At 34.9% G+C, this 26815-nt stretch overlaps 1 protein-coding gene across 5 annotated transcripts in view; it reads left to right on the forward strand.

Annotated features, from left to right (window-relative positions):
* Positions 1-26815, forward strand: part of LOC130156627 (BEN domain-containing protein 5) — a 965146-nt gene that overhangs the window by 42985 nt on the left and 895346 nt on the right. For all 5 annotated transcript variants that reach the window (XM_056355197.1, XM_056355198.1, XM_056355193.1 and 2 more), the window contains exon 3: positions 10402-10526. In XM_056355197.1, coding sequence (XP_056211172.1) covers positions 10402-10526 — 125 coding nt within the window. The remainder of the gene's footprint in view (positions 1-10401; positions 10527-26815) is intronic.

The following is a 26815-nucleotide window of genomic DNA, read 5'->3' on the forward strand; positions in this document are numbered from 1 at the left end:
AAAATTTATTTACAGCTTGACTGACTTTGGAGAGGTCCTTGAGAATATAATTTAACTATAGGTCTCCAGACTGAGGTTTCTGTCAATTAAGTTTCCTCAAGTGGTAGTTTGTAGTTATACTATGGAAGTATTTCCCTGGAAAAATGGTGATTCCATGTGTCAAGCACCAAACTAGGCCAAATGCAGAACTACACCATTACTGTACAGTAATCAACTGGAATATCCTCACTTGTAGGATGAAAGGACTGTTTTGCCTTTTGCATTACAAGAATTTGTAGGGACTTTGCAAAATGATGACTGTATTAAGTAAGAAGCATTACGTAAGTAGGGCTACTGTAATGTACTTAAGACTAAAGAATAGGAAGCTTTTAATGTTTTTAACTGTTTTTAGTTGTTTCTTGCACACCTGTAATGTCTAGGCATCAGGTAAATATGAAAATGTTTTACATTAGAGTCTATAGGTAGCAACAGATTTCAGTGCTGTGTATTGAGCATCAGGCCCTGACAAAGTAGGTATTTGGAGATACATCTCTCCCTGATATGCACCAATAATGGTACATCCCACTGTGGTACAGTAGTTTGTATTCCCTGATCTGACTTGGCGGTTGCTTCTGTGGTTAAGGATGCAGACGTTGTTATAATTTATTTATTAACTTATTAATAATTTATTTAGGATAGCACCCATTATATGCTAAGTGACTTCCAAACAGAAATTTCCCCAAACGCCTTTCTTGTAAGAGCTTCACTTTGAAGGATGTGATACGTACACAGTTTTGAGCTACCCATTTTGGTAGCATGTACTTTGTTAAAGAAAGCTGAGTTTCGTGACACTAATGCAAAACCTCTTTGTATTCTGATTTTCTTTTAACAAAGGTTCACTGCCATGGATAAATAACTGCCCATCTGTCATTGGAGGCCTTTGGGGAATTGATAAAGAGGGAGCAGAGAAATTGGTGGTCTGTTGCTTTTCTGGGGATTTGGTAGTTTTGGTGTAGTGGGTGTGCAATGGCCATCTTAGGGCATGGGCCTCTGATTTCTAAGTATTCTTGACACTCCAGGCTAAGCTGATGCACTGCTGCTTTACTGCTGCCAGCTTCTGTATTTATATGATTCTGTGACTTTTTCGAGAATTTGTTCTGCAGTCTTGGGCTCTACTGATATTTTTGTAATTCATAAGAATGTCAGAGAAGTGGGAGAAGGAGTCAAGAGACTGACTACATTTTATCTATCCTTTACCATTTCCCTGCACAGTGAACATTGTCATTTTATTCTTTACAGCTCCAAGCCTTTGGGTCCTTTAACTAAAAACATTAGTGTTTATTGATAAGGGCAATTTTGAAATAAAGCTCTTTGGCTGCAAGTGATTAAAGATCCATCTAATTTGATCAAAACTGTTGAATTCCTTCAGCAAGGTTTTATTATATAATTTCTTTATACGTATGTAAGCCTGCTGTTTACACAATGATATTTGCGGTATATTGGGGTATCTGTTGCTTGTGTATTGTGTTATTTTGCTCATGGTGGTTTTTGAGCAATGATGGCTAAATCTTTAGGATTTCTTGTTTTTCATTGTGCTTTAAACTGGGATCACCATTAAGACTGCTCCTTTTAATGAACATAAAAAGACCGAAAATGTTCCCATTCTCCTAGCTGTTTCTGTTGTCTTTCTAAATAGTATTGTTTACTCTTCGGGATTACCTTTGAAGGAAAGTTGCAAGTGATGTAAGTAGGTGGCCTTTGGGATTAACACATGCTAGAACTTTAAAATTATTTATGTTTTGAAATCTGTAATAGTAACCTCATTGCAGGAGTAGCCTCAAAAATGCTGCTCAATAAATTTTAATCCCTGTATTCCCCCTTCCCCCTCACCCAGACATCACTCAAACACCAGTGACCAAGAAAAGCATTTTTTTCTGAAAGGAAGAACTCATACTAAAACTATCCATTAGCTGCACTGTCCGGACTACTAAAATGCAAGAATCTTGTAATTGTTTTCAGTAAAAGAAAATATATCACAGTGTTGTCCCCCCAGCTTTCTTGTCTTTTATATTCCACTGATTTTAAGCTGGTTTATGCCTCTTCCCTTTTTCAATCAGTCCATCTTTCTTAAAGGTTTAAAATTCCTTAATTTTCTGTATGGAAGATGATTCTTTGGCTTGCTTAAAAATGACCTTGTACATTTTTCACTTCATTCAGAGGCTAATCCCACATCTTTATTTTAATGTAATGATCCAGATTAGCTGCTGTGGGTGATAAATTCTGCCTCCTACTTTAATTCACATAACATTTTTGATTTATAAAAAAACCTGTGGGTTTTTTAGTCTAGGCCACACTGTTCTTCAGTATTTCTGCAATGTAACTCAATACAAAGGAATTGCAGATTTATTCATTATGCTTGTTTGGGACCACTGAGAAACAGTAACTGTGATCCCAGATACTAGGATGACCATGGGAAATGGATCTAGTGGACCTTACTTACATCACTTGTGGGGTAAAATATTGGAAGGACTGGAACTTGGACTGTGATCTTGAAAAGGCATAGAAAATCAGATCGTGCTCTTATTATTATGAATTAGGACCAACACCATTAAAATCAATATTGTTACACCAAAAGGAATAGGATAGTTGGAAAGGATAAGAACAATTTTTGAGTTTTGGGTTCACTGCTGTTCTCCATATTGTTACTGAATCATTTGGTAGTGAAACAAACGAACAAATGGAGGCCTGTAACTCTTCTATACCCAAAAGATCAATACAATTTATTTTAATGCTATATTCATAGATAAACCAGTAAAAGCTTGAATTTTCACGTGCTGTCAGTCACAATTAGATTTTATCATATTGTCTAATTACAACAAAAGCTCAATCAGAATTGCTCAGCCTCTATAAGTTATGCATTAATATGTACATCTCAGTTTACCCTTTCCAGTGATGGGAGCTGGCCTTTTACAGATTGCTGCTAAGAGCCAAGGTAGTCATTGTTCCTGTACGATTTTTTTCACAAAAGCTACTGATTAACTGTTCTTTGAATGTCACTATTGATAAAAACTTGAAAGATAATAGAAACACAGCAATTTCAACTTGCTTAATTGAGGAGGGAGGATAGAAGAGAGCCTACGTATACAAGCCTGAAGCATCCAGCTTCTCAAGCCATGTACTTTTGAAATGCTTTACCTGTTTGATAGTCTTGAACATTTTTGAAAGGTGATTTGGATTTTCATTGAAAGCTGAGTCATGTGCATTGCTATAGTTTTAAGTGAAACATCAGGTTCTTAAAATAATTCAATATTGTTAAAAGAGTATTGAGAGTTTTTTTGGTCATTTATTGAACTGTTGCAGTGTAGATATTACTTTGTATTGCAGAGCTTAATATGTGCAATTTTAGTAATTTAAAGTTTAGTTTACAAGGTGCATGTGTGTTTTTCATGGTATTGTATTTTTATTAAAATCGTGTGCTTTGCAGATTCAGGAATCTTGATTTGACGTATGCTTTGGGGAGGAGTCCAGGGCATGATGCAAAAACACACAGGATTTCAGAGTTCATCACTATTGAATTAGATTTTTTTTCCTATTTAAAAATCAAATGCTATTTAGAAGTTGCTTAGGACTTTTCACCAAACTATTTTTTAATAAATTCTTTTCACAGACAAAGACCATAAAGCCAGTGGGAATTTACAACTGATATTCTTAGGTGCGCTCCTTTCAGAAGATATCTAATCTTTCACTCGAGAAGTTTTTACAGGTCTTGGTCCCTGTAGTTCCTGTTCCATTTAGAATGTACCAATAAAATTTCTTTGCATTATCATGTCAATGTGTTTTGTGATCTTTAAGGATGGATTGCATTGAGGGTATTCCATATTCTACATTTTACCTTACTTTGTGAAATAGAGTTGCATGAAAATATAGATTAATACTGTTTGGCTATATCTGACGTGATCCCAGGTCCAACTGGTAAAAATGATGTATATTCCAATCTGTTCCTTGGTTGTTTTTATTTAAAGAATTTGTATAGATTGAAATGCAGCTGCAAGTGTATTAGTGATTTTCTATTGCTTACTTGTCAAGATTTTTATTGTGTGGATGAAAAATAGCATTTCAAAACCTGGCAGCGTATTGACAAAAACAGAAGAGCACTTTGTGTAATTCTCTTTTGAAAAACTACCTCTTCTAGAGACAGAGATTGCCTCAGCTACTTCCATTCATATGTATCTTGATCAATAGATTTATTGATAGCTTTTAGCCAAGATTTAATTCTTTTTTTCTCCTCAGTTCACCATGGTGCTCACTTTTCTGAATTAAGAAACTAGAATTAGGCTCCTATAAGCAAGGCATACAATATGCAAGTGCTCTAGGTGTAAAAGGAGGCATTTGACCTTTTGTTGCTAATCTGTGACAGGTGCAGGCTATTTTCTTCCAAATGGTGTTAATTTTCATGTGCAAATCCACCCCCTGAAACCTGCATTCTATATATCCACCACAGGGGAATTGGTGGTCATCATGAGTACTGTAATGGACAGCTGAGAGGGATAATCACTGATATTTCAGCACATTTATGCTTGCAACTCAGTCGTTTTTAGTGCACTTGTGTTTTCACTGCTTATTAGGGAGGCTGAAGTTAGTTATTCATTGCTGGACAAAAAAAGTGTCTGAGAAAGTTCATGTGCAGGGAACAGCACATTGTTACAAATTAGTTTCCTTTACCATTTCTGGCAAACTCATTACAAAGTAATCGTGCCCTGCGCTGAAGTGCACTTCCTCTGGGACCAATAACTGTAAATAAGCAGGGCTGCAAGCTGGCTGATAAGTTGTTGTTCTGAAGATAACGGTCCTTTTTAGCAGAGTGTTTGACCTTTTTCTTTATATTGCCTCAGGCTTGTCTAAGACCCTCAAGGTCTATTTTTCATCTTAAAATTCTCTGTAGGAAAGCACAATGTGTGGTTTAAGAAGATTTTAGGATTGCTTAACATATCTATATTTTCTTTTCTAGTATTTTTATGATAACTGTTAGAATGTATTGTAAGTTTAGCTAGCATTTTCTTAAGCAGGTTTTCTTTATTTGTGTAAAGTACACTTATTGATGTAGGAAGCAATATATGTTAATATTTTATGAGGACTAAGTGTATGTTGCGTGATTAATAAAATAGTAATATCGGGCTTTTTTCTGACTTTTAAAGAAACTTGAAACATGCTATTGACCCCTTTCACTATTCACATTTTGAAAGTACTGCACTAAACATTACTCTGTGAAGCAATTTAACTAAATATAATTAAGAATTTAAGCTTGCATGATTAAAGAAAAATGACTCTTCTTTTCTCAGTATGCTAGGAGTATTGAACAGAACTGTGACTGAAAATTGAGCATGTCTTAAAACAAACCCCAAGGCTGAGTAAAAGCCAGTTTATAGACATTTGGGAATTTGATTTGTTCACATCTTCCCATCAGTTCAAAAAAATCTGTGCCAGTATTTCTGTGAAGTAAAATTATAATAGAAAAAACCCCTTCAACTAATTTCAGAGTGCATAGGAGAAAAAAATCCATGATGTTGTATAAAGTGCTGGCTACTCTAATAAATTGCTTATTTTAATTTTAAGATATTGTCAGAAAGCCATTGGACAACCAGATGACAACCCAATAATATAATATATAATGTATATTATATATATAACCCAATAATAATATATATAAAAATACATTAAACAAGAAATGTCTTAGAATGCCGATAAGTTCAGATCTTAACTGCTCATAATGCTGTTGGACTTTTTTCCCTTGCAGATTACATTACTTCATCAGTTAATTAATTTTATATGTACCTTAAATAACATTACTAATATCTTATGTTTTATAATGTTAACCCCCAAAGTATAATGCTACTCACAAATTATGGAGTGATGATGCTTTATAAAATGTTGCATAGTCTCACAGATAAAACTTCTGTATTGATTGAATGGAGGGGTGATGATTTCATGTGGGCATGAACCCAAAGTAAAGCAAAGAAAAGGTGGTGTTGTAGTAGTGTGAGACTTTTTTCTTTGATTTTAAAAGAACGTATTTAAGCAATATGGTTAGGAATAGACTCTCTTACTGATATCACAAATTACCGGACTAGCAATTTACACAGAATAAACACTGTGCACAGGAAGGGTCTTAGAGTAGTTGTATCAAAACAGAAAACTATTGGTAGGTACATTACACAAAATTGGTGCTATCTAGCTTTCTCTTAAATTTATCATCATTTCAGCACGTAAACTATCCACGTCAGGTACTGCAAAGCAGAGCATATGTATTGTGTAATTGCAGAGAGATTGCAGTAACATAGGAGGAACTTACTGTGTAACCATTCATTAAACAGTTTTCTCTCTTGCTATGCATTTAACAAAAAAAAAAAAAAAAAAAGAGAGACATTTTAAGGAACCTTATAGAGCTATTAAAAAATTAAAGCGGTTTAGAAGTTGTTTGCACTTAAGAAAAAAAAATTATTTTCAATGTTAAAATATTAAAATGGTATAATGTTGAAATCAAATAGTGTAATCAATGTTTTAATTCCTGTTTCATAGTTTCTAATGCGTTTCACTGTGTTACTTGTGGTATTGGAATATAATTCTCACTCATTAGAATACATCTATTTCCCATGATTTCAGCAGTGTGAAGGCAGTACGTAAAATTGTTAACTTTGTTTATGAGATTAATGTTGGGAAGCTTATATCCTGTCTTGGACACCAAAAAATGTTTTTCAGTGATATTGCCAGCTTTCTGCAAAGTGTCTCTTAAAGCAAGGAAGTGTTTTGTTCTTACAGTTCTAGGCTTCCTTGTAACAAAACTGCCGTCTTGTTTAATGACATTGCTATGTGGGTTGAAATTAGGCTGACAGATTGTGAGCAAAGGCTGTGATATTACAAACAATAGTCTATTACGCACGAGGAACTTGTTGAATTGGTTACCGAAGGCATTAGTGTTCAGTCCAGCCTATTTAGCATCTGGAAGACAGAGAAGAAATAGTGCACTAATGAAATGTACAAATGATACTGAGCTGCAAATGGCTGCAGGTGACTCTGGTAGCTGGTGTGCACTATGAAAGAGCCCAGGAAGAGGCAGTTCTTTAGGCAAAAAGTAATAAAGTGAGATAAAATTCACAAAAGGAAAAAATGCATTAAGAGGGTTGTGAGTATTCAAGTATTGGAGATAAAGAGGAAAACAGTGTTGGGAGTTCCAGGGAACTATGCAAACAATGATTAAATTGTTAAAGGTTCTGCTGTTTTTGGGACAGTTATGTAGGTTTTCCAGAGCAGATTGGCCTGGAGTAGTTCCAGCATTACTGTTCTTCACCATCAGTGATTTCATTGACATCTGTACGATTCTCCAGTGCTAGTTTAGGTATCCTATGGACTCTGTAAAGTAGTTCTGAGTGGGCCATCTGTCCCCCATACAGTTCAGATCAGTCTGATGGTGAAACAGAAGCTGAAATTTGCAATAGGTCGGAAACCAAGGTCTCATTTTGCTCTGTTTTTATTTATTCACTTAATATTTTTGTTTCCTGTGTTTTGCAGTACAACTTCTTAATGATCTTTGAACTTAAAATACAAATTTAATTGCTTCTGTGTCCTTCTTTGGAAGTAATTTGACCAAAATTTGCACCTCTGCTCTGTGCTGCAGATAATCTATATCTGGAATTGCTGAGATCATTGCGAGGCATGTATACATAGTAGTTTACAAGCTGGACCTAGTCCACAGTCTGTGTTCGTTCAGCTTGCTGCCTTGCTCTTAGAAAATCCACCAGCATCACATGCCCAGCTCAGGCTGAAATGACTCTGGGCTTCCACACATTTAGCTCTGCAGAGGGAGCTTAAACTGACCTGTGAGGCAACTGGAATCCAGCCTGGGCAGCTGAACAGCTTGGACCACCTAAATTCTGAAATACATGAGGGATATTGTTTCCCCTACAATGTTATATGTGCATGATGTTTAATGAAAAACACAGTAAAAAAGTCCTTTAATTAAAGGTATTACAATGCAATAGCTTAATTTTACCATTCTTACTTACTTTGGATAATAATCTGTAGAAAATAGTAGTTTACATTAAGATTTGAGTTCTGTTGTTGTGAATAACAGTGATGGGTCTGACCCCTGTGGCAGAAAGCGCACTTAGATGTGTAAGGGACTTCAGATTAAGTCAGGCAGATCTGGTGGGCTGACCTTGGTTGGATGCTGTGTGCCCACCCAGCTGTTCTCTCACCCTCCTCAACCAGGACAGGGGGAGAAAACAAGATGCAAAAGCTCATGGGTCAAGGTAAAGACAGGGAGATAGCTCACCAGTTGCCATCACTGGCAAAACAGACTCGACTGGGGGAAAACTAATTTATTGCCAGTTAAAATAGGTTTGGATATTAAGAAACAAAGAGAAATTAAAACACCTTCCCCCACCCTTCCTTGTTTCCCAGGATCAACTCCGCTTCTCCCACAAGGAGCAGTGCAGTGGGATGGGGTCTGCGGTCAGTCCCCAGAGTTCCTCTCTGCTGTTCCTCTGCTCCAGGCTTGGCCCTTCCTACATTCCTGTCAGAGGAATCTGCTCCAGCATGGCTTCTCCACAGCCACTGGGCCTTCAAGGCATATTCACCTGCTCCTGCCTCCCTGCAGGACACAGGAGGTCTGTGCCCTGCCCTGCAGCGCAGCCTTCCTGCCTCCTTGAACCCCGGTTCTCCTCAGACTCCCTCACTCCCTGTATGTGTGGTGCTTTTTCCCGCCCTTAAAGCATTTCTGCTAAGGAGGCGCCACCGCCTCGGCTGAGGGGCTGGGTGGGGCCCCGGCTGCTGCGGAGGCGGCTGGAACCGGTTGTGACCGGCCTGGGGCAGCCCAGCTTCTCCTCAGAGAGCTCAGCCCTGCGCCCCGCTGCCGGCACCTGCGCCCCTACAGCAGATGACATTATTTATACTTGGCAAAGGTATTCTAGCTGTACAATATTGCTGTTTTTTTAATTTTTTTTCAAATATTTCATATGCCAAATGTGTCCTTCAGGCAAGTGTTTAGGAACAGATTGCTAGCATGAAGTGGTTTTCTGCAGAGGGATTCGGTGAAGAGAATTTTCTTCTGAAAAGAGGAATGTGGGTAGGAAAGTAGAGGATAACATTTAAAATAGAGAAGATTAAAAAAGTTCAATTAGGAAAGCCAGAAACAATTTGGGAAAAGGAAGAAATATATTGATGAACAGAGTTCAGAATTTTTTTTCCTGCTGCTTTTCCGACCCAGAACAGCAGATCAGCCAAATTTTGCTGCTTGTGCACACCCTGCGTAGCATGTTACCGGTAACAGTTGTACTGACTGGAATGGAACTTGCTGACGGAGTTGTTTAGCTCAAATAGCATTAGAAATAACTATTTGAACCCAACAGTATATATCCAACTCAGAAATATATATCTAAGGCCAAAAAAATATCTGAAGCCATGAAACCAGGTTTGCAGTGCTATTTTTTTTTTTTTAGAAAGTATAATTTAGCCTGTGAGGTAAAGTGTGGCCCTGTCTTACAAGACCTGATGAGATGGGGTTTGGATCAGATCAGGAAAATGTGTAGTCTTATTTTTGTAGCATATAAATGAAATGGGCAGTCTAAACCTTGTCTTTAAAAATCTTGGCACACTTCAAAGGAAAAATGACAATTTAGCAATTTAAAAGCACTTAGCAAGTTCTCCCAGTGCTGAACTTCATATCTATAGCCACTGTGATTGTTTGCTGAATAATGCCATAGGGGACAATGTAGCTCTGACTATATTTAAAAATATTATTCCATGAAATTCTCCAGGAAAAAAACTGAGGCAAAATCTGACAGCCTTGTGTTTTTTGAAGAGGTGATAGTGGCTGCAAATAGTAAAGGACAAGTATTGAGATAGCTTTTGAATCACAAGGGAGGTGAAGGCTGGCCCATCTGTGGGGAGAGAGGGGTGCTCAGAGTGCCAGCCAGGGGGGCCAGGTGGAAATCTATTGACTCTTTAATTGTAGAGGTGCTTGAACATGAGCAGCAAATGGGAAGAGAGAAATCTATACAGGTGGGGGATAGAAGAGGTAGAGAGACGTTATTAGAAAAGTGAAAAAACAAAAGGGAAGCAATGAAAAGGATATTAGGATGCTTAACTGGAATACTCAGATGAGAGAATACAGTAAGTCAGTTTAATTGAATAACAAAAATCCATGTTGTCTTCTTTTTGATGTATTTTGATGCATGTAGCTTACTGGTAGGTAATTTATTTTGTGACTGTTATTAAGTCTATTAAAAATAATTCTGAACTGTTATAAGGCTTATTATATATTTTAACTAACAGAGGTAGAAGTTTTTAAAACTTTCCCCAGTGTAGTTCCTGGAAACTTTACCAGCTGTTCATTAAAATGCATTCTTTTTCATGTGTTCCTGGTAGGTAACCTTGGACGAGTGGACCACATCACACAGTTTGAGTATGACCTGTTCATTAGACCAGATACATGTAACCCACGGTTTCGAGTTTGGTTCAACTTCACTGTTGAAAATGTAAAAGAATCACAGGTAAGTAAGACTAAATTAGATAGTATGATAGGTTTAAAAATTGCTTACTCCAGAATATATTTTCATAAACAAAAAAGATGATATCCAGGGTTTTTAACTAAAAATTTGCTGTAAAAGATTTTTTTTGTTCTTTGAAATTTTACAAGTAAAAGCAGGTGTCAGCATGACTGAATATCACCCTGTTGTTCAGCTATCCAAGACAGCAAGTTAGTATAATATAAAGATATTATAATATTTGCCACCTAACAGGAGCTGTATTAGTAATGGCTGCTATATATTTGTTTTACTATATAAAAAAATAAATATATGTGCTAATACATGAAAAAAAGTCCATCATAGCTGTTCAAATATTACCACTCCAGTCTTCATTTAATACATGTAGAACAAAGGTAGTGCTGCAAACAGGTGTTACTCAAGTGATTTGTAGTAGGTGAGGAGTTGCCTGCCAATGTGTCCCCTGTGAAAGAGGAGGTTTAAATGTGAAACAACTTGATAGGCAACTGTTTCACATACTTTTAAATAATGTTTCTTTGAGTAAAAATGCCCCATGAGAAAGAAAGTTCCTTGCTCTATTTTTTGCTTGTCTTATACTAAGAAAAAAAAGTTACGTAATAACTTTCATTTTCATATGCACCTTGCATTTTATTCTGGCTTTCTGTTTTAGTTTATCATAATCAAACTGTCATTTTCACCTAATGGAGAGAAAACATACTTAGTAAGAGGAAAAAACTGCAGAAGCTTGTTATTTGTATTCCTACGAGACTAATATCTCAATATCCACCACTGTACCATTCCTGTTACAACTAGAAATCATGAAATTGTTTATCTATCTTTCTGGAGCCTAATACTTTATCAAACAGACCCTTTCCCCTGCTGTGCCTTACTCAACTATGATCAAATTATATAGTCATGAGATGAATGGGAATCTGTCTCAAGGAGGCGAAGAGATCTGATAGAACGATACAATATATATCTAGTGCTTACAGGATATTTGTTTTCATGGTTGTCTACATGAAAGAGAATGGTTTCACTATTAAGTTTGACTTGTGAGGTCTGTTTTTATAATGTGTGTTCCTATAATCTTTTTTTCATCTCTCCAATTTCCGTTAAAAGGAGACCAGCATGAACATAATCTAGTCTGGAACCTTATTTAGGTCTTTGTACTAGCGGACATGGGCAGTATTAGTCATTGTAGCTCAGCTATATTAAATGAATGTTAGAAATTGCTACATCAAACATACTGTGTAATCTGGTTTGTGCATTTTGATTATTTTCTTCTATGTTTTACTAGAAAATAATAACAAAACCCCATTCCATTCAGTATTGCTTAAAAATGTTGCAGTAATACACAAGTAACTTTGATCACTTGATGTGTAAAAGTTGATATTTTAATAACTCGGTATAAATAATTGTATGTATAATATTTTTATTTTGGATATATTGTATAGGTGATGTGGGAGGAGGGCAGATCTATGCATTTATATATCCTAGGTCTGGTTTCAGGCTTTTAGATGACTGAACATCTTTTAGAACAGGCCTTTAGAGGACTGAAAAGGAGTAGCTACTTTTAATAGTTTTGGGTATTGTCTATATTACATTTCCTTCTCATCTTCCTCTTCCTTCAGCTTCAAATTCTTAAACAAATTTATGTACTTAGATTTGAAAATATGTTGTTTTTCTTTTCTTAAGAATATCTCCAGTTTTGCTTGACATTTCACACTAAAGCCTTTATTTCAAAGAAATTTATTTCAATAGTATAATGAGAAAACAAGAAATCCATTCTCTTTTTCTCCTGTTGCATCAGACCAATCATTTATACCCAACAGTGGACAAATGGGTAAAAAAGTAAACAAAAAAGACACAGTGTAAAAAACAGTCATACAAATACTAGGAACACATAATTGTACTGTGTATTTCTGATTTAGGTTTCAGTTCTGCTACTGGATAATAGTGTAGTTTTTACCATATGTTTAGTGCAGTATTTTGTGTTACTAATCTAGTGATAGATGAAAAGAAATACTGATTAGACATTCCTGCCAATCTCACTGTCCATGCATTATTCCGTAGAGAATGGGTTTTTTACATTCCACTTTTAATTTTCTTAAGCCAGGGAGCTTCCACTTCTTACATCTCAAAACAGTACTATAGACTCATCTCACTTACAGTGTTGCTTGATTTTTAGCCTAAAACTTTCCTTTATTTAATCCTACTATTCCTAGTTGCAATTCTGCTTAGTAATAGCTCCTCTTGGTACAAATAAATCCTCATCATCCTTGGCTAACATTTATATTTCTGTAAATTATAACATTCCTCATCATTTGTGTCTCAACCCAGCTATCATGTTTGGTTCTTTCAACTCTATATCCAATAGAGCACTTTACCTTTAAGTGTTTAAGTATTTTTCTGCTTTAGGGCCTTTGGACTTTCATCGTAAGTGAATCTTTCCAGCCCTTTGATAATTAGCCTAGTTTCCCAGGGAAACAAAGCTTATATGATCACACTGTCTACTTGGTATCCTACTTTTTTGTGTGGTTGCTGATCTTTCTCCTCTCCTTTCTCCCTCAATAGTTTCTTAACTCTTGGCCAGTTTCAACACCACTGGACAGGAATTTGTGTAAGTTTCGGGAAAGCAGGCTGCCAGATGGGCAAGAGACCCATTAGTGTTCCCTCTGGCAGACAGGCTATAGTACGAGATCATTTCTTATTAAACATCAGAGAATCCACAGAGGAGATGCATAGGGGAAAGTACTCATTGGCATTTGCATTTTTAAGATACTGGACAATCCAACCGTGAAATCCAAATCCATAGCACTTCGTAGTTTTGCTTCTTGCAGAACATCTTGTTTTTATAATTATTCTTCTTCCAATTCCTTCAATATTTTCTTTGTAGTGTGGAACTAAAATTAAATGGACAATTGTGAGTACGCTAACATCCCAACTTACAGAGGAGAGACTCTAGTCCCTTTGCTCTCTTGCTGTCTCAGTATAGACAGCTGAAAATTGCAGCAGCCTTTTGTTGCTGTATCACTATGGAAACTTATACCTAATTTGTTTTTCACTATCATACATAAGTCTTTTTCAGACTGATTGCTTCCTTCCTCCCTCCTGTTACATATGTCTTCGGTTTCCGTTGTGCTTCAGTAACAAGCGCAGGTAGTAAGCCAAGTTCTGTAGCAAAGCAGTGAGAGCCCTAATCTTTTCAGAATTATTTTTAGAATTTTACGATAAACTTGGGTTTTTTTATGTTCATATCCCTATGTTACAGTAGAACCAGTAGACTTTTTTTTTTTTACTTTGTAGTTGGTAAATTAACTTCCTCCTTATGACTTGGACTTCTACATCAGGCATTTTATGTTGTCAGTTTTATTTTATACTTTTTAACAAGGAAAAAAATCAAAAGAAATAGCTAATGGCTTATATTTATGGGAAAAAAGAACCATCATATAAGATACCTGTGAGATGTAAAATTTGGTCTTTTGGTCTCCTTCTATGGTTTGACTTGTAAGTCAGTTGGTCTGATAAGATCTGAGCTGTGGACTTTTTTATCATTTGTTCAGTGAATTTAATTAACACCAATATTGGAAAAAACAAAAAGAAACTGATATATTACATGTAAAGGACTATAATCACACAATGATTACCCTTGCAATAACCATGAAAGGGAGAATGAAGGAAATAGGATTTGCTGTGGAACACATGGTCTCATGGGCAAAGCCTCCAATTTCTCTAATTATATACGTGTCACAGGCTGCTATTTCTGGATAATGCTATCTGTTGGGCAGAGTTTGTTTCCTATTAACTTCAACCATGGCCCTTACAAAACATCTGCAATTTTGCTAAATTTCTTCTCTGTGGAACTGGAAATTGGATGAACAAATGTCATCTCCAGATTGCATTTCAAGTATTTTAAATAGACAGTGCTTCAGGTGCATGATTACTTCTGAGCTGGAATGTCTTTAAAGGTGTTAGTAGCAACAGTGAATCATTTGAGATCTGGAGGGAAAAAAAGAAATGTGTGTGCATGTGATAAATTGTGTAAATAGTATACCAATACTGGAGGATTTTACAGGTGAATAATTATTTCTCTTGGGGGCCATAGCCTGAAATTCTGCTCAAGTAGATGATGCTTACTGTTCCACATACTGTAGCCACACTAGAAAAAGATGATCTCTGTCCTGGAAAATTTACTTTTGAGGAATCTGAGAAAAGATAGGAGTTGAAAACAACAAAGTGATGAAAGGATTAAAAATATCTGTGAGGATTTTAATTACTCTAAAGAACAGCAACCATATTATACCAATAAGTAATGCACATCTAGGCCGCGTGTTATATTCTGTATGTATATGTACCCTGAACAACTCTGCTGTCTGATGAATCATGTTCGTAAATGGTATTTTCACTGAGATTAAAAAAAGAATTTCCAACAGAAGGGGTTTCCTAATAGTGCCAAATTTTGTTCTGCAAGTGTTGATAAACACATTTGGAGTTCTTCATCACAAAGGTAGTGACAAAATATACCAAGGATAGAAGAGAATAGATATTTGGCAGCTAGGATTTGATCACCAATTACAGTTAATAAATCAATCCAAACTGAGGTTAAAATCAAAGAACAAATGTTATTTACTTTAAAGGCATTCTCTCTGTTACTTCAGTTACAGTTGGACTGAGGCTAGAATTTTGACTCTAGATTTTTGGTAGTTTTTTGTTATGTATATGTATGAATTAGGAGAAAAGGATAGCCTAGTTGTCTTCAGAAATTTAAACGGGATGCCAAAGTAAGACAGATAATATCACAGCTGGACATTACTGTGAATGCATGGAGCTCTCATTATAGAGTAGGTTTTTTTTTGTCCTACACTGTTTTGTAAAATAAAAGAGGCTGTAAAATCTCTGTCTTTAATTGGTTAGGTTTTCAGGAACTGTTTATTATCTGGATTGGATTTTATAGTTTGTTCAGACCTCTTACTACTGTCCTAAAATAGCCCGATAATCCTCAGTGGACTACGCCTTCTTTGTGACCTTACAGCTGTGATTGTTTAAAGATATGAATAATATGTGTATAGGGAGATGTCTTTCATTATACCTATTGATACATCTTGGAGACGTAGGGGGGAAGAAAAGCAAACCAGGCATGATTTGAAGTACCTCAACCTCTTTTTCTGGCCTAAGAACTCATTTTGTGCAGTTAATTCCTGCAGAAGCTGCCTCCAAAGATGGAGTAAGGATAACATCAAAAGCAGTCTAAAGTTGGAAACAGGCTGCCTTTTTACTTCTTTCTTCTCGAACTTTCTTCACTCTAATGTCATTTGGTGATTTAAGTTACTGGTATCAGGATGCATTATAGCATCTTATAGTTTCTCATTTTAGAAGACAGGTATTTTCTTTACTGTGCATTAAAGGCTATATTGCATTTACCTAGCTTTGGAAAATGCATGTATAAAAGTACATATGTTTTTATGAAGGAGTACAGTTCTGAAATTTTGAAGATTTCTATGAAGCATTTTATGACATGCAACATTTCCTAACCAATCTGAAATACATATTTTCTGTGGTGTATTTCATTACATATACCTTCTTACTAAATTAGGCAGAAGTCATTCATTGTTGAATAGTTTGCATTAATAATTTATTAATCCTCTTCTGGTCAGCTCCTGTAATCTCTCTAAATAGATCTTTATAACAATTTACAAGGAGAATCACTAGATTATTTGAATTTTGCCTGTTTAGGGCATCTCCAGCTGTTACCCATCTTTATGTGCTCTTCTTATGTAGTGTGCTAGAAATAGATCTGTATCTCTTCCTGTATTTGGGTATTTTATTCACCCTTTACACAGGTAGACAAAACGCAGTTGTTTTTAATGTACCAGTTTTGTTTTCTCGTATACATTTGTTTTGTTACCTCACATCTGATACTTGAAAATAATTTGATTTTATGAGGTTAAAGGTAAAGGTTCCTGAAGCAGCCTACTAAAGCACATTTAATTATAAAAATTTAGAAATTTGAAATTTGGAAGATGATATATTTTTGGAAGTTTATGGTTTATTTACTAATAAGCAATCTGAACAAAGCCATCGTCTTAGTTTCATTGACATATCTGACTATAATTTATATAAGAACTTAATTACTAAGTATGCTTATATTGGACTGATTTAGTACTCCATAGAACCATTGCAGTGTAACACAGCAGAATCTTATTGGGTCTCAGATTAAGAGTGGTATGATATTGTTTGGTTCCAAATCAGAATGTTTAAAGCATAAGGTTGTGGTACTGAAAGATAAGCTTTAAATTTATATTGCCCTTATAAATCTGTTTTTAAAGAAGGATTTTGGTTAGCTTTTAAAAGAAGCTTAGTATCTAGCATACTATAGTGTTGTACAAAAAGGTACACTGTATTAAATTTGTTATTTATAGAAAATGTACATACTTGCCTAATTAATTTCCTCTCTTTTTATGTGCTTATCAAATAGTAATTAAAATGAGATTCAGTTTTGTATGAAACTTTGTGGCAGTTTTATTTCTGTTACTGCCAATAATGTAAAACATGGATGTAGACATAAAAGAAAAACTTCATGCAAAAAACCATAGGGTAATATAAATGCAAGAATGTACCAGAATGGGTGAGTTTTAAATTTATCTCTGCTGCTGGGTTAATCTACTACCAAAGAAAATGAAATATTTATATTTAAATTTCTTACAAAGTTTTATGGGTGGGTAGTTTAATTTTTTTTAGCAGGAAAAAAGCATCTTCATTACTAAAAATCAAATGTGTCTTAAGACTAGAATGCTTTGAGATTTGAGTTGTTGAAGCTTCTTTCTAATTTTAGTTTCCTTGTTAACGCTCAGTGATGAAGGCTCTCAGCTCCTCTTTCAAGTCCATGTTTGTATGTGTTCTTTGCTAGCTCATGTGTTTGAAATTGGGGTCCCTCAGTCAATAATGACATCTGAATTTGCATCTGTGACTTGAAAACCCTTGGGCCATTCCCCCAAAGCCATAAAGGGTTGAATGTTTTTTGTCATCCCATATTTCCAGCTCACATGGCCATTTTGACTTTAAGATGAAACTGTAAGTAGCATCACTGTTACAACCTCTAATTCACTGCTTACTGTAATTTTAGTATTGATTTAGTTTGATCAGTATGAAATTTTTATTTATTTCATGTCAGTGATGTTTTTCCTATATTGTTACCTACTGAATAGTGGTTCATTTCTTGTGGGTGAACTTGGTCAAGATTTAAATTTTGACATTCATCTAATGCCGCTGGGTTTATCAGTCATTATCATTCACTGTTTTATTTTGCCTTGGAGAAAGACATATAGTGCAGAAGTGTTGAAATTATAGTTTTTTTCTAAGCAAGATTAAAAAGGAATGGAACCTCTCTTGAAACGTTTTTGTCAGGGAAAATCAGTTTCTTATGCAAGTGAATAAATTTAGTCTGAATTAGAGAATGCTTTCACTGAAGATTCTCTGGTATTTACTAGCAAACGACAACAGTTGAGGCAAAATGGGAGTTACGTATTTGCATTCTTTGGGATGTATGCTTCAGAATCTAGAAGCAGCAAAAATCTGGATTTCTGTTAGGCTTTATTTTGATGGCATCACAGTGTACTACAATGTTGCACTGCATACAATGCACTGGCCAAATTCCTTAAAGCTATATTTGAGTGTATATGTGTATATTATAGATACATAGATGCATACATATATATCTGTCTTCATTGAAAACATGAGAGAGAGTTGCGTGTATTTGGACAGTACCTTTTAATTAACTGCGGTTACTACAGGTTAAGGAGACTATTTTTTACATATCACATGCCATTCGACTTAAAAAAAATAGGGAAGAACAGTGGATCCAGATTCATCATGCAAAGTTTGTAAGATCTTATGATACCGTACCATGTGGTAATATGGATCTATTACTTTTAATAAGGGAAAGGCTTGAATTTTCTGCAACTTGTATTAAAATCCGTAATGGATTATTTCAAAGGAGCCTTTGAACGTTTTAAAAGTAGTTTCACTGATCTCTGTGTTGAAAAGTGACGCAATTTTATTGTAGAGTCAAAAAGGCATAGGGTTAGATGATATGTATAGTGATTGAAGTAATTATTTATTTACTGAGGAAGCCATATGAAATGTTAATTAAATAAAAAACAAAGTGATGACATTTAAAATAGATTGCATGTTCATCTCAACATTTAAAAAAAGAAAAATCAATTGAACATACTGCAGTTTTGAAGAAAAATAATTTTGCCATTTTGGAAACTTGTGCCTATATTGGTCATGCATAAAATTAGATTTATAAATGATGATTCTTCCAAGTTGGAATCCTTTCAAGTACATATAATTTTATTTTGGATCAATAATTCAGTTGTGCTTGGAATAGATTGAGGGTGCATGTGAAGCTTTGGTAAGTGCAATATAGTGTGCATCTCCATGAAATTATCCAAAGCTGTCATGACATGTATCATCCTTTAAAAAGTAATGAATACAGACAGGTTAGTAAACATAGACAATATTCAGCTTTAGCAAAACAATTGTCCTGATGAAATATTCTCTCTTGGCAAGACAGTGTTAAATTCATAAACTTCTTGTGTTCCAGGTGTCTCTAAGAACATTTTAGATGTCAGTGTGTGGTAATTATTACATACATACTGTATGTTTCAGTTTTAACGCTGGCTTTTGCTAGGAGGAAACTAATGGCCAGGTGTGTTTAATTTCCTATTATGGTGGCATCTGTCACTCAAAATGTCAAAAATACATTATAAATGCTATAAACAAAATCAGTACTATGATGATCTTGATGTCAGTGATGTGACATGCTTACTTTTCTTTCAATTTAAAAACTTTATTTATGATTAAATACCCCCTTTTTTAGTTCCAGTTTTAAATTTCTTCCATGCAAATTTCGTTTAATTCTGCATTTGTAGCTGAAAATTTACATCAGAATGTGGAAGCATAGAACTAAAGTAAAAGAAAAATATTTACGTTGAAGAGATGAAGATGAAATGTTTTGAACTTCCCTGCTTTTAGATTTTTTTAATCTTTCTTACACAGACTAATCTGTATTTGAGCCATGGCAGGTTCAGATACTATGCAGAAATTGTTGGAACCTGAAGATAAAAACAAGCTGAAATACACATAGGTTAATTCATGTTACTGGGGGAGGGAAACCATTTGCCCTTTACGTGACAGGGCAGAAAAAGAGAAGCTAATACTGAAGAATTGTAGAAAGTTGTTTTTTTTCTTGCCACTGAGGAAGTCTAAGAATGAAATCATTGTGGTACTCCGTGAGAGGTGATTAGTTTGAAATTAGTTGGGAAAGATCAGTGAAGAAGCCAGTATCCTGTCTGCTGATTCTGGTTGAGTCTATTAAGCATATGGCTCCAGTAATCCCCTATTTTGCTATTAACTGTTGGTGGAAGAACTAGAGTGCTAGATCTTGTAATGCTTTTCCTTCATTATTGTTGTATGCTGCCTGTGGTTTTAATGTGTAAACCCAATATTGAGTCACTGTGCACAGAGTCTTTATATATCTGATACCTTACAATAAGTGAAAGAAAAAGCAGAGAAAACTTGAATTTTGATGGTGAAAATGAGAAATAGAAAATAGGAAATTTAATATTGAGAGGATAAACCATTTCCTGAAAGTTAGTGTTGTACTATATTATAGGCAATAAGAGCCTTCCACTTTGCTTCTGTGGAAACTGTTAGATGGAGCAGAGAAGCTGTGAAGAGTGGGAAGTCTTTCATTGATCTTGAGTGCCTGTAACTGTCATAATTGGACATCAAGTGCCACAAAGATGTAGGATTATTGTGCTGCTTCGAATAGTTTGCACATTTAAGAAACCTCAAGCAGTGTGGATTCATTCTGGTGTTTACCATTTTGCAACTAATTTTTAATCCCAGCACATTGTTCAGCAAGTTTCTCGGACACCGAAAACTAACTCAGGGCTTATGAGTCCAAATCATATTGTGCTTGGGTTGTCCAACAGAATCATGAGTAACTCTTGACTGAAATAATCCGCCTCCATAAAAAATGGAAATTTACCTTGTTCCAAAGCATCTAGTGTCAATACTGTTTATTCCAGGAGATAGCCAGTTGCTGTGGAACACGGAAGTGGAACTACCTGTGACACTGAAGCAGACTAGTCTGGTAATGAAAAGATGGTGAAAAAACAATCCACTGTCATTCTTACTGTGACTCACTGGATCTCAGATTCCCATCTGCTTTTCCCATTCTGTCATCAACAACCACTTTATTTGAGTCTGCCTTCTCACTTATGGCATTGTCTTGGTTTTGGCTTTATTGTAAAATAAAGGGGTATCACAGAAGGTCAGATTAAGGAGCTGCCTAGTCGTATCCTAATCTGGACAAGGGCCAGTAGCTGATACTTAAAAAAAATATCAGTAATAACTAGGAAAGTATAGAATAATCCTTACTTTCAGTTCCTGTGTCAGTGGTATAGGCAAAAATGACCTATGCATGCTGTGCAAGTTACAGGAAAACCCTGGGGCCCTGCACGCCAGCCTGACAGTTGTTCCTCACATACTGCACGTTGCAGCACCACAGAATTGTGAGTTCCCACCAGTCTAAATTCGCTACAGGCTGTCAGAAGTCACCAGATTCATTGTAGTAGTTGCCAGGTTGATTGTAGTAGTTGCCTCCAGATTGTTTTTAACAGGCATAGGTGGACTCTGTGAATTATATCATCCTTGTCTAATCTGATCATACTCATTGTGACCTTGGAGCACTGAGTTCTGCAGCTTAATTATGCAATTTGTATAAAAAGTACTTTTCTCTTTTTAAAATATGCTGGGTTAATATTTAATATATTTTTTGTGTTATGAGAAATAGTGAATAATTTTTATCTGCTTACTTGATTTGTGGTTTTATGAATTTCGTATTTCCCATTGCTCATACTGTTTATCCAGGTTGGTGAATTTTAGTCTACTTAGTTTCTTTCCTCTTCTACATTCCTCTCACCTCTGCCTAGAGAAGCTTTAAATAAACTGGGTATGCCCTATATTTACCAGTAATTTTGAAAGGTAGGTAAGGATATTTTCCATAAAACCCAGATATACAATGCCCCATCAAATTTAGTTCAGTACAAAAAGTTTTTTATTTATTTTTTGCCATTAGGATCTGAAAATAACATTTGTATGTTTTACAGTAGAATGAGATAGTATGTCTCCCATTGATTTCAGAGAGAGAAAAGTTCCTGTAATGTTAAATGCCTGAGAAAATCCCATCCTAATCTCAATTAAATATATTGTTCTATTGCTGTACTGCATATAAGAATATGCTTAGTTTATAGAATTCTGGAGGTATCAAGCATTAAGATACGCATTTTCATTTTTTTAAGCAAAGAAAATTAAAAAGCTGTGGTTTATAGCTACTTTTTTTTTTAGAAACTATTAATTGAAACTGGAAGATTCTTTTGCACTGTATAGGTAACACAAGATATTACAGTATATATAGTTAAATCATTGTATTTCTTCCAGAAAAAAGTATTTTAATCTTTCTATTGAAGGAGCTGTGAAATACTCTGTAAAATGAATGTGCAATTTTTTGCTTTGACAAATCAAGAAAGGTAACACTGGCTTTATATATTGACCCTCAAAGTATAACTGCTATATTTTAGATACATAACACACTATAATAAACCGTGTACAATTGTAATGATTGAGTACAGTTACACCAGTTTAGGATCTGGCCTGTAAACCTTAGATAGACAGTATCTGCTGTTACACCACTGCTCATGATGGCTCTGGTAATTTTTTTGTGAATTGAGAAGCTCCATGGAAGCTTCTAATTTTCATAGTAGTATTACCATGATGAACTGTAGCTCATTACTGTAAACTGATGGCAGCTGTTAATACTATTACAGGCAGAGACTTTTTATTTAAGGGAAACATTAGCCAGTAACTGGTAGATTTCTGACACAGTATTACATAAAGCTTCCTGTTAGGAAGGAGAGCAAAGAGAAATGGATTTGAACCCATTAGTATCAGAATTACGTGTCAAAAAGCTAGAGCAGAGTTCAATTTATTTCTGCAATAAAGTGTAAGCTAGAGATTGACTTGACAATTATTTTACCTTACATTGCTCTGGCTGTTCTGAGATGACTATTTCAACATCAAATCATCTTGTTTGGACATCTTTTACTGAATAACATGCTAGTCTAAATATGCATTATGTTATGTAGGAGCTGAAACTTGGAAGGTTTTTCAAGTAGAAATGAGTTTTTTATTACTATTTTTACTAAAGGATGTATATACAGTGGAACATATTCAGTATAGATTTAAAACAACTGGATGTGTTTCTGCTAAATCTGGTGTATGTGGTTGAATAGGGTTTATGTTATCATTGAAAGGATAATATTTCTGAAGCTTTTAGTAGCTTGGTGTAAGCAATATAAATAATCTGCCCCCAAACGTTTGTGTTTTCTAAGCCAGTCACTGAGCAGGGTTGTTGCTTCTGTTTATCAGTCTCCTTCTGCCCTAATAATTTCCCAAGATAAGTGACAACAAATCAGACAATCACCTCTTTATTATAATTCTCAACTTTGAGAAGAAAATTTTATCAACCTTTTTGCCAATTTCATATATATATATAGACTCCAACTGAACACTGAGGTCCATGAATTCAGATCCTTAACCTTGCACATTGTAACAGACTTTTATTGGAATGGCAAATCTGACTGTATTTTCCTGGTCTTGAAATGATTGTTCTCTGCAGAACACTTAATTTTCTAGTTGCGTAGCAGAATTTTTTTTGAAGGGGGTTGTGTTCATTGTCTTATTACCCTCTGAAAACTCACATGAAACCTCAGACAAAACTTATATTAAAATCTTTGTAGGTAATATATCACCTACAAAGTGTGTGGATTCTTCTAGCAGATTTGCATATGCCTTTGCATAATTTACTGCAAAACTGTATCATACTTAGGGGTGATGCAGGGAAGTAGAATGCTGCTTGTGTTGCATCTTCTTGTATGTTCATATTCTGATCTGTGAACTTTATGGGCAAAACTAATCCTAACATCAAAGGACTACAGAGTATTGTGGGATTCATGGTAGGACATGCTTGCCTTTGGAAATTTGACACTGATATTGAGTACCTCCAGTGTTAGATTTAGAATTGCCGCAATAGCCAGATTAAATGGAATATCCTTCCTGGCAGGCCTGTGGAATGGCAATTCCATGGGTTTGGAATAGCCAGGATGAAACTACAATAACTGTTCCCTGTGGGTTGTCTCTTCCCTATGGCTGCAGAAGGACCAAACAAATTTCTTTGAAGCAGAGGTCCATACAGCTACCTACCTAGGTAAATTGTTATTTTACATGAATTCTAGCTGTTTTTATCACAAAACTAATTTGAGTAATATATATTAATTTTATTGATTTAAAGCCCGATCACTATAAAAATCAGCCTATATAAAGAGATTGTATGTACGCAGGAAGAGAATTTTTTTTTGCCAGGAGTTTCTCATGCATAAATACAAATGAATATTCTAAATGTAAATGTTTGGCTAGATTATTCTTCAGAGGCACATGCTGATTTCTGTTGTCACCCTTCAGTGAGATTTAGTGTAGATTACTAGGAAATCCTTTCCAAGCACATGCTGTAAAAAGTGTAAAATATGATTTCCTTGACAGTCAGTGAAAAGAGACAGAGTAGATGTTAACAGATTAACTGTGCTTACTCCATTTTCACCAGTGTAAGAGTCTTTCAGCTTTTAAAAAACTAACTCGTTTGATGCTTATAGCATACAGGTCCATATTGTGCTTGATGTGCTAGGAAATATGTTTTCAAATTCATAGCTTAGCAAAAAGCGAAGCTTTGCATTTCCTGATTTTTCTTTGCAGTTCTAAATGTAGAGTTGTGGCTCTCTCACCATAGTGGGAAGTACTGTATAATTTTGCAGTTTAGGCTGTTCTATAATGCAAGTAGTATGAGTCTCATGGTAAACCGTGTGTGATGGCCAAGTTTAAGCCTAAAATATGTTCCATTCAGCTTTCTAAGAAACCGGAAATTCATAAATTGTTGAATGTTGTAGTGGGTTTAATAATTATGTATTATACTAATATTACACTTCAGTGGTTAAATGCAAATATTATTCTACAAATAAGACACTTTTCCCTTCCCCCCTCCCTTCTTTGTTATTTGGAAGGTACAAAATATATTTGAACAATTCAGTCAGGCTGGAGTGTAACCTATGAAGAGTTTGTTTTTGTGAACTGTATAATTTTATAGCTATCTAAGAAAATATCAAGATTGTTAAATCTTAGTCACGTCTGTTTTTTTGAGCATTTACTAGGAGACTGGAGAATAAGAGAATGTTCTTAGATTAATTGGAAAGAACTTAGCAAAACCCAAGTATCTGACAGAGCAGATTTTTTTTCCCTAAATAGTTACCAGAAACTTTAGCTCAGTCCGTTTGAATTAAAACAAAGAAAGCCCATGCAGTTGCAAACATCTTGATTAATACTGTCTTTCATGTCTCAGTTCTGCTAGTCATGGTCACTTGCATAGTCAGTTTAGTTCACAAGTAACCCATAGAGTTTTATGTAAGAAATGCAATAAATAAAATAGTCATTCTTATGTGAAAGTAAGAACCAAAAATATGTGACACAACCAGGTAAAAGCAATATCCCATACAAAAAAATTAAGAAAGAAAACAGGTATAATATACTGGAAAGAAATGCTGATCTTCATTGATCAGTTTAATTTCTACTCACATGACCAGTGCCAGTTAAAAATGTAAGACTTTAAAAAATATAATATTTTTATGTTGGGCAATCATTGTTAAAGATCAGTGCTGAGCTACTGCATATAGTTGAGTGAGAATAAATATCAAGTTCATCTAAGTATTTGTAAAGTTATATTCAACAGCTACAAAACCTGAACAATTTTTGCTTTCTTGGCAGTGTGGTATTTTTAACCTACATTCATTTGTTTTGTAAATGGTTTATAAAGTATTAATGTCATGTCACTTACGAAGTACTGTCAATAAATGTTTGGTTTAACAATTATATTTTAATATATGGGAGATGACACTACAACATTGCTGTACATTACGGTATTTTAATAAGACTTAAATCATAATTTCTATCCACTGCTTTGCTTATTCTGTAGGTAATAATAAACATACAGACTTGGAAGCAAAACAAGGCTTATGTTCTTTCAGGGTAGCAGTGGTGCTTGTGGTTGTATAGGGTTAGTAGTAAAGTTACAAATATTAATATTATACACCTATGTATTTGTATTTCCTCAAAACATTTGGAAGCATTTGGAATTTGGATTTTTTTATGATCTCTCTCTGATATACTTTAAGGAAACAAAGCAGAAAGGCTTTGGGAAAAATATTAATCTTTGTGGTAAAACTGGCTTTATAAAAAGCCAAACAAGCAGAAGCATTTTAACATAATTTTCTCCTGACTTAAACAATCTTAATTTTATCACTTTGCCAAACTGCATTCCTTTGCATGAAGTGTTTGCGGGAGATACTTCTGAATTTGCATTTTCATTAGATTTAGCATTCAGTACCTAATGCCATAAATTTGTTTTTGAAACTCTTTAATTCCCCTGAGTGTTCCAACATATTGAATGCTATTTGCTTTGTATTATGTTGGCAGCAAATCTGCAGTGAAAATGCTGTCAATATATATTCATAGCTAACATTGTTAACTAAAAGCAATATTGTTTTTCTATTGTAAGCTGTCACAAATGTTTGGCACCCTGGTGTGTAAGCCAAAAAAATGTCAAAGAAAGGAATGAATATTTTTGAAGAAAAGTGCAGTGATAGTGTCAAGTTTTCTGTATTAAAATACATTCCTGTTTGTACAGACCTTTACAATTTATAAAATTGTGTTTTGTAGTAATGTAAAGTTAGAATATTGTGAGAACATGCAGGCTGTTACAGATATTATATTAAATGATAGGAGCATAGTAAACGATACAGCCATTTTACTTTCCAGTGTAATGCTTATCAGGTTGTAAAATGTATTTTACTAAACCCAAGGATCATTTTATTAAAAGATGTACTATATATGTGGAAAATGAAATAAAAATATTCTGCATTGTTGCCTGTTTCTGAAGATGAAGCATGTAATTAACAAGAACAAATTCAAAGTTTTTAACATACTCATCGGGACTATCCTTATTTTTGTGTAAGTCACACTGGTTTTGTTTAATTAATTTTTTTTAATTTAAAGGAAAAGTATTCCTTTTCCTAATCATTCATTCTTCTCTAATGGAACTGTTACATTTTTGTATCTGCATGCTA

The sequence above is a fragment of the Falco biarmicus genome, chromosome 11 (genome assembly GCF_023638135.1).
Source record: "Falco biarmicus isolate bFalBia1 chromosome 11, bFalBia1.pri, whole genome shotgun sequence".
NCBI lineage: Eukaryota > Metazoa > Chordata > Aves > Falconiformes > Falconidae > Falco > Falco biarmicus.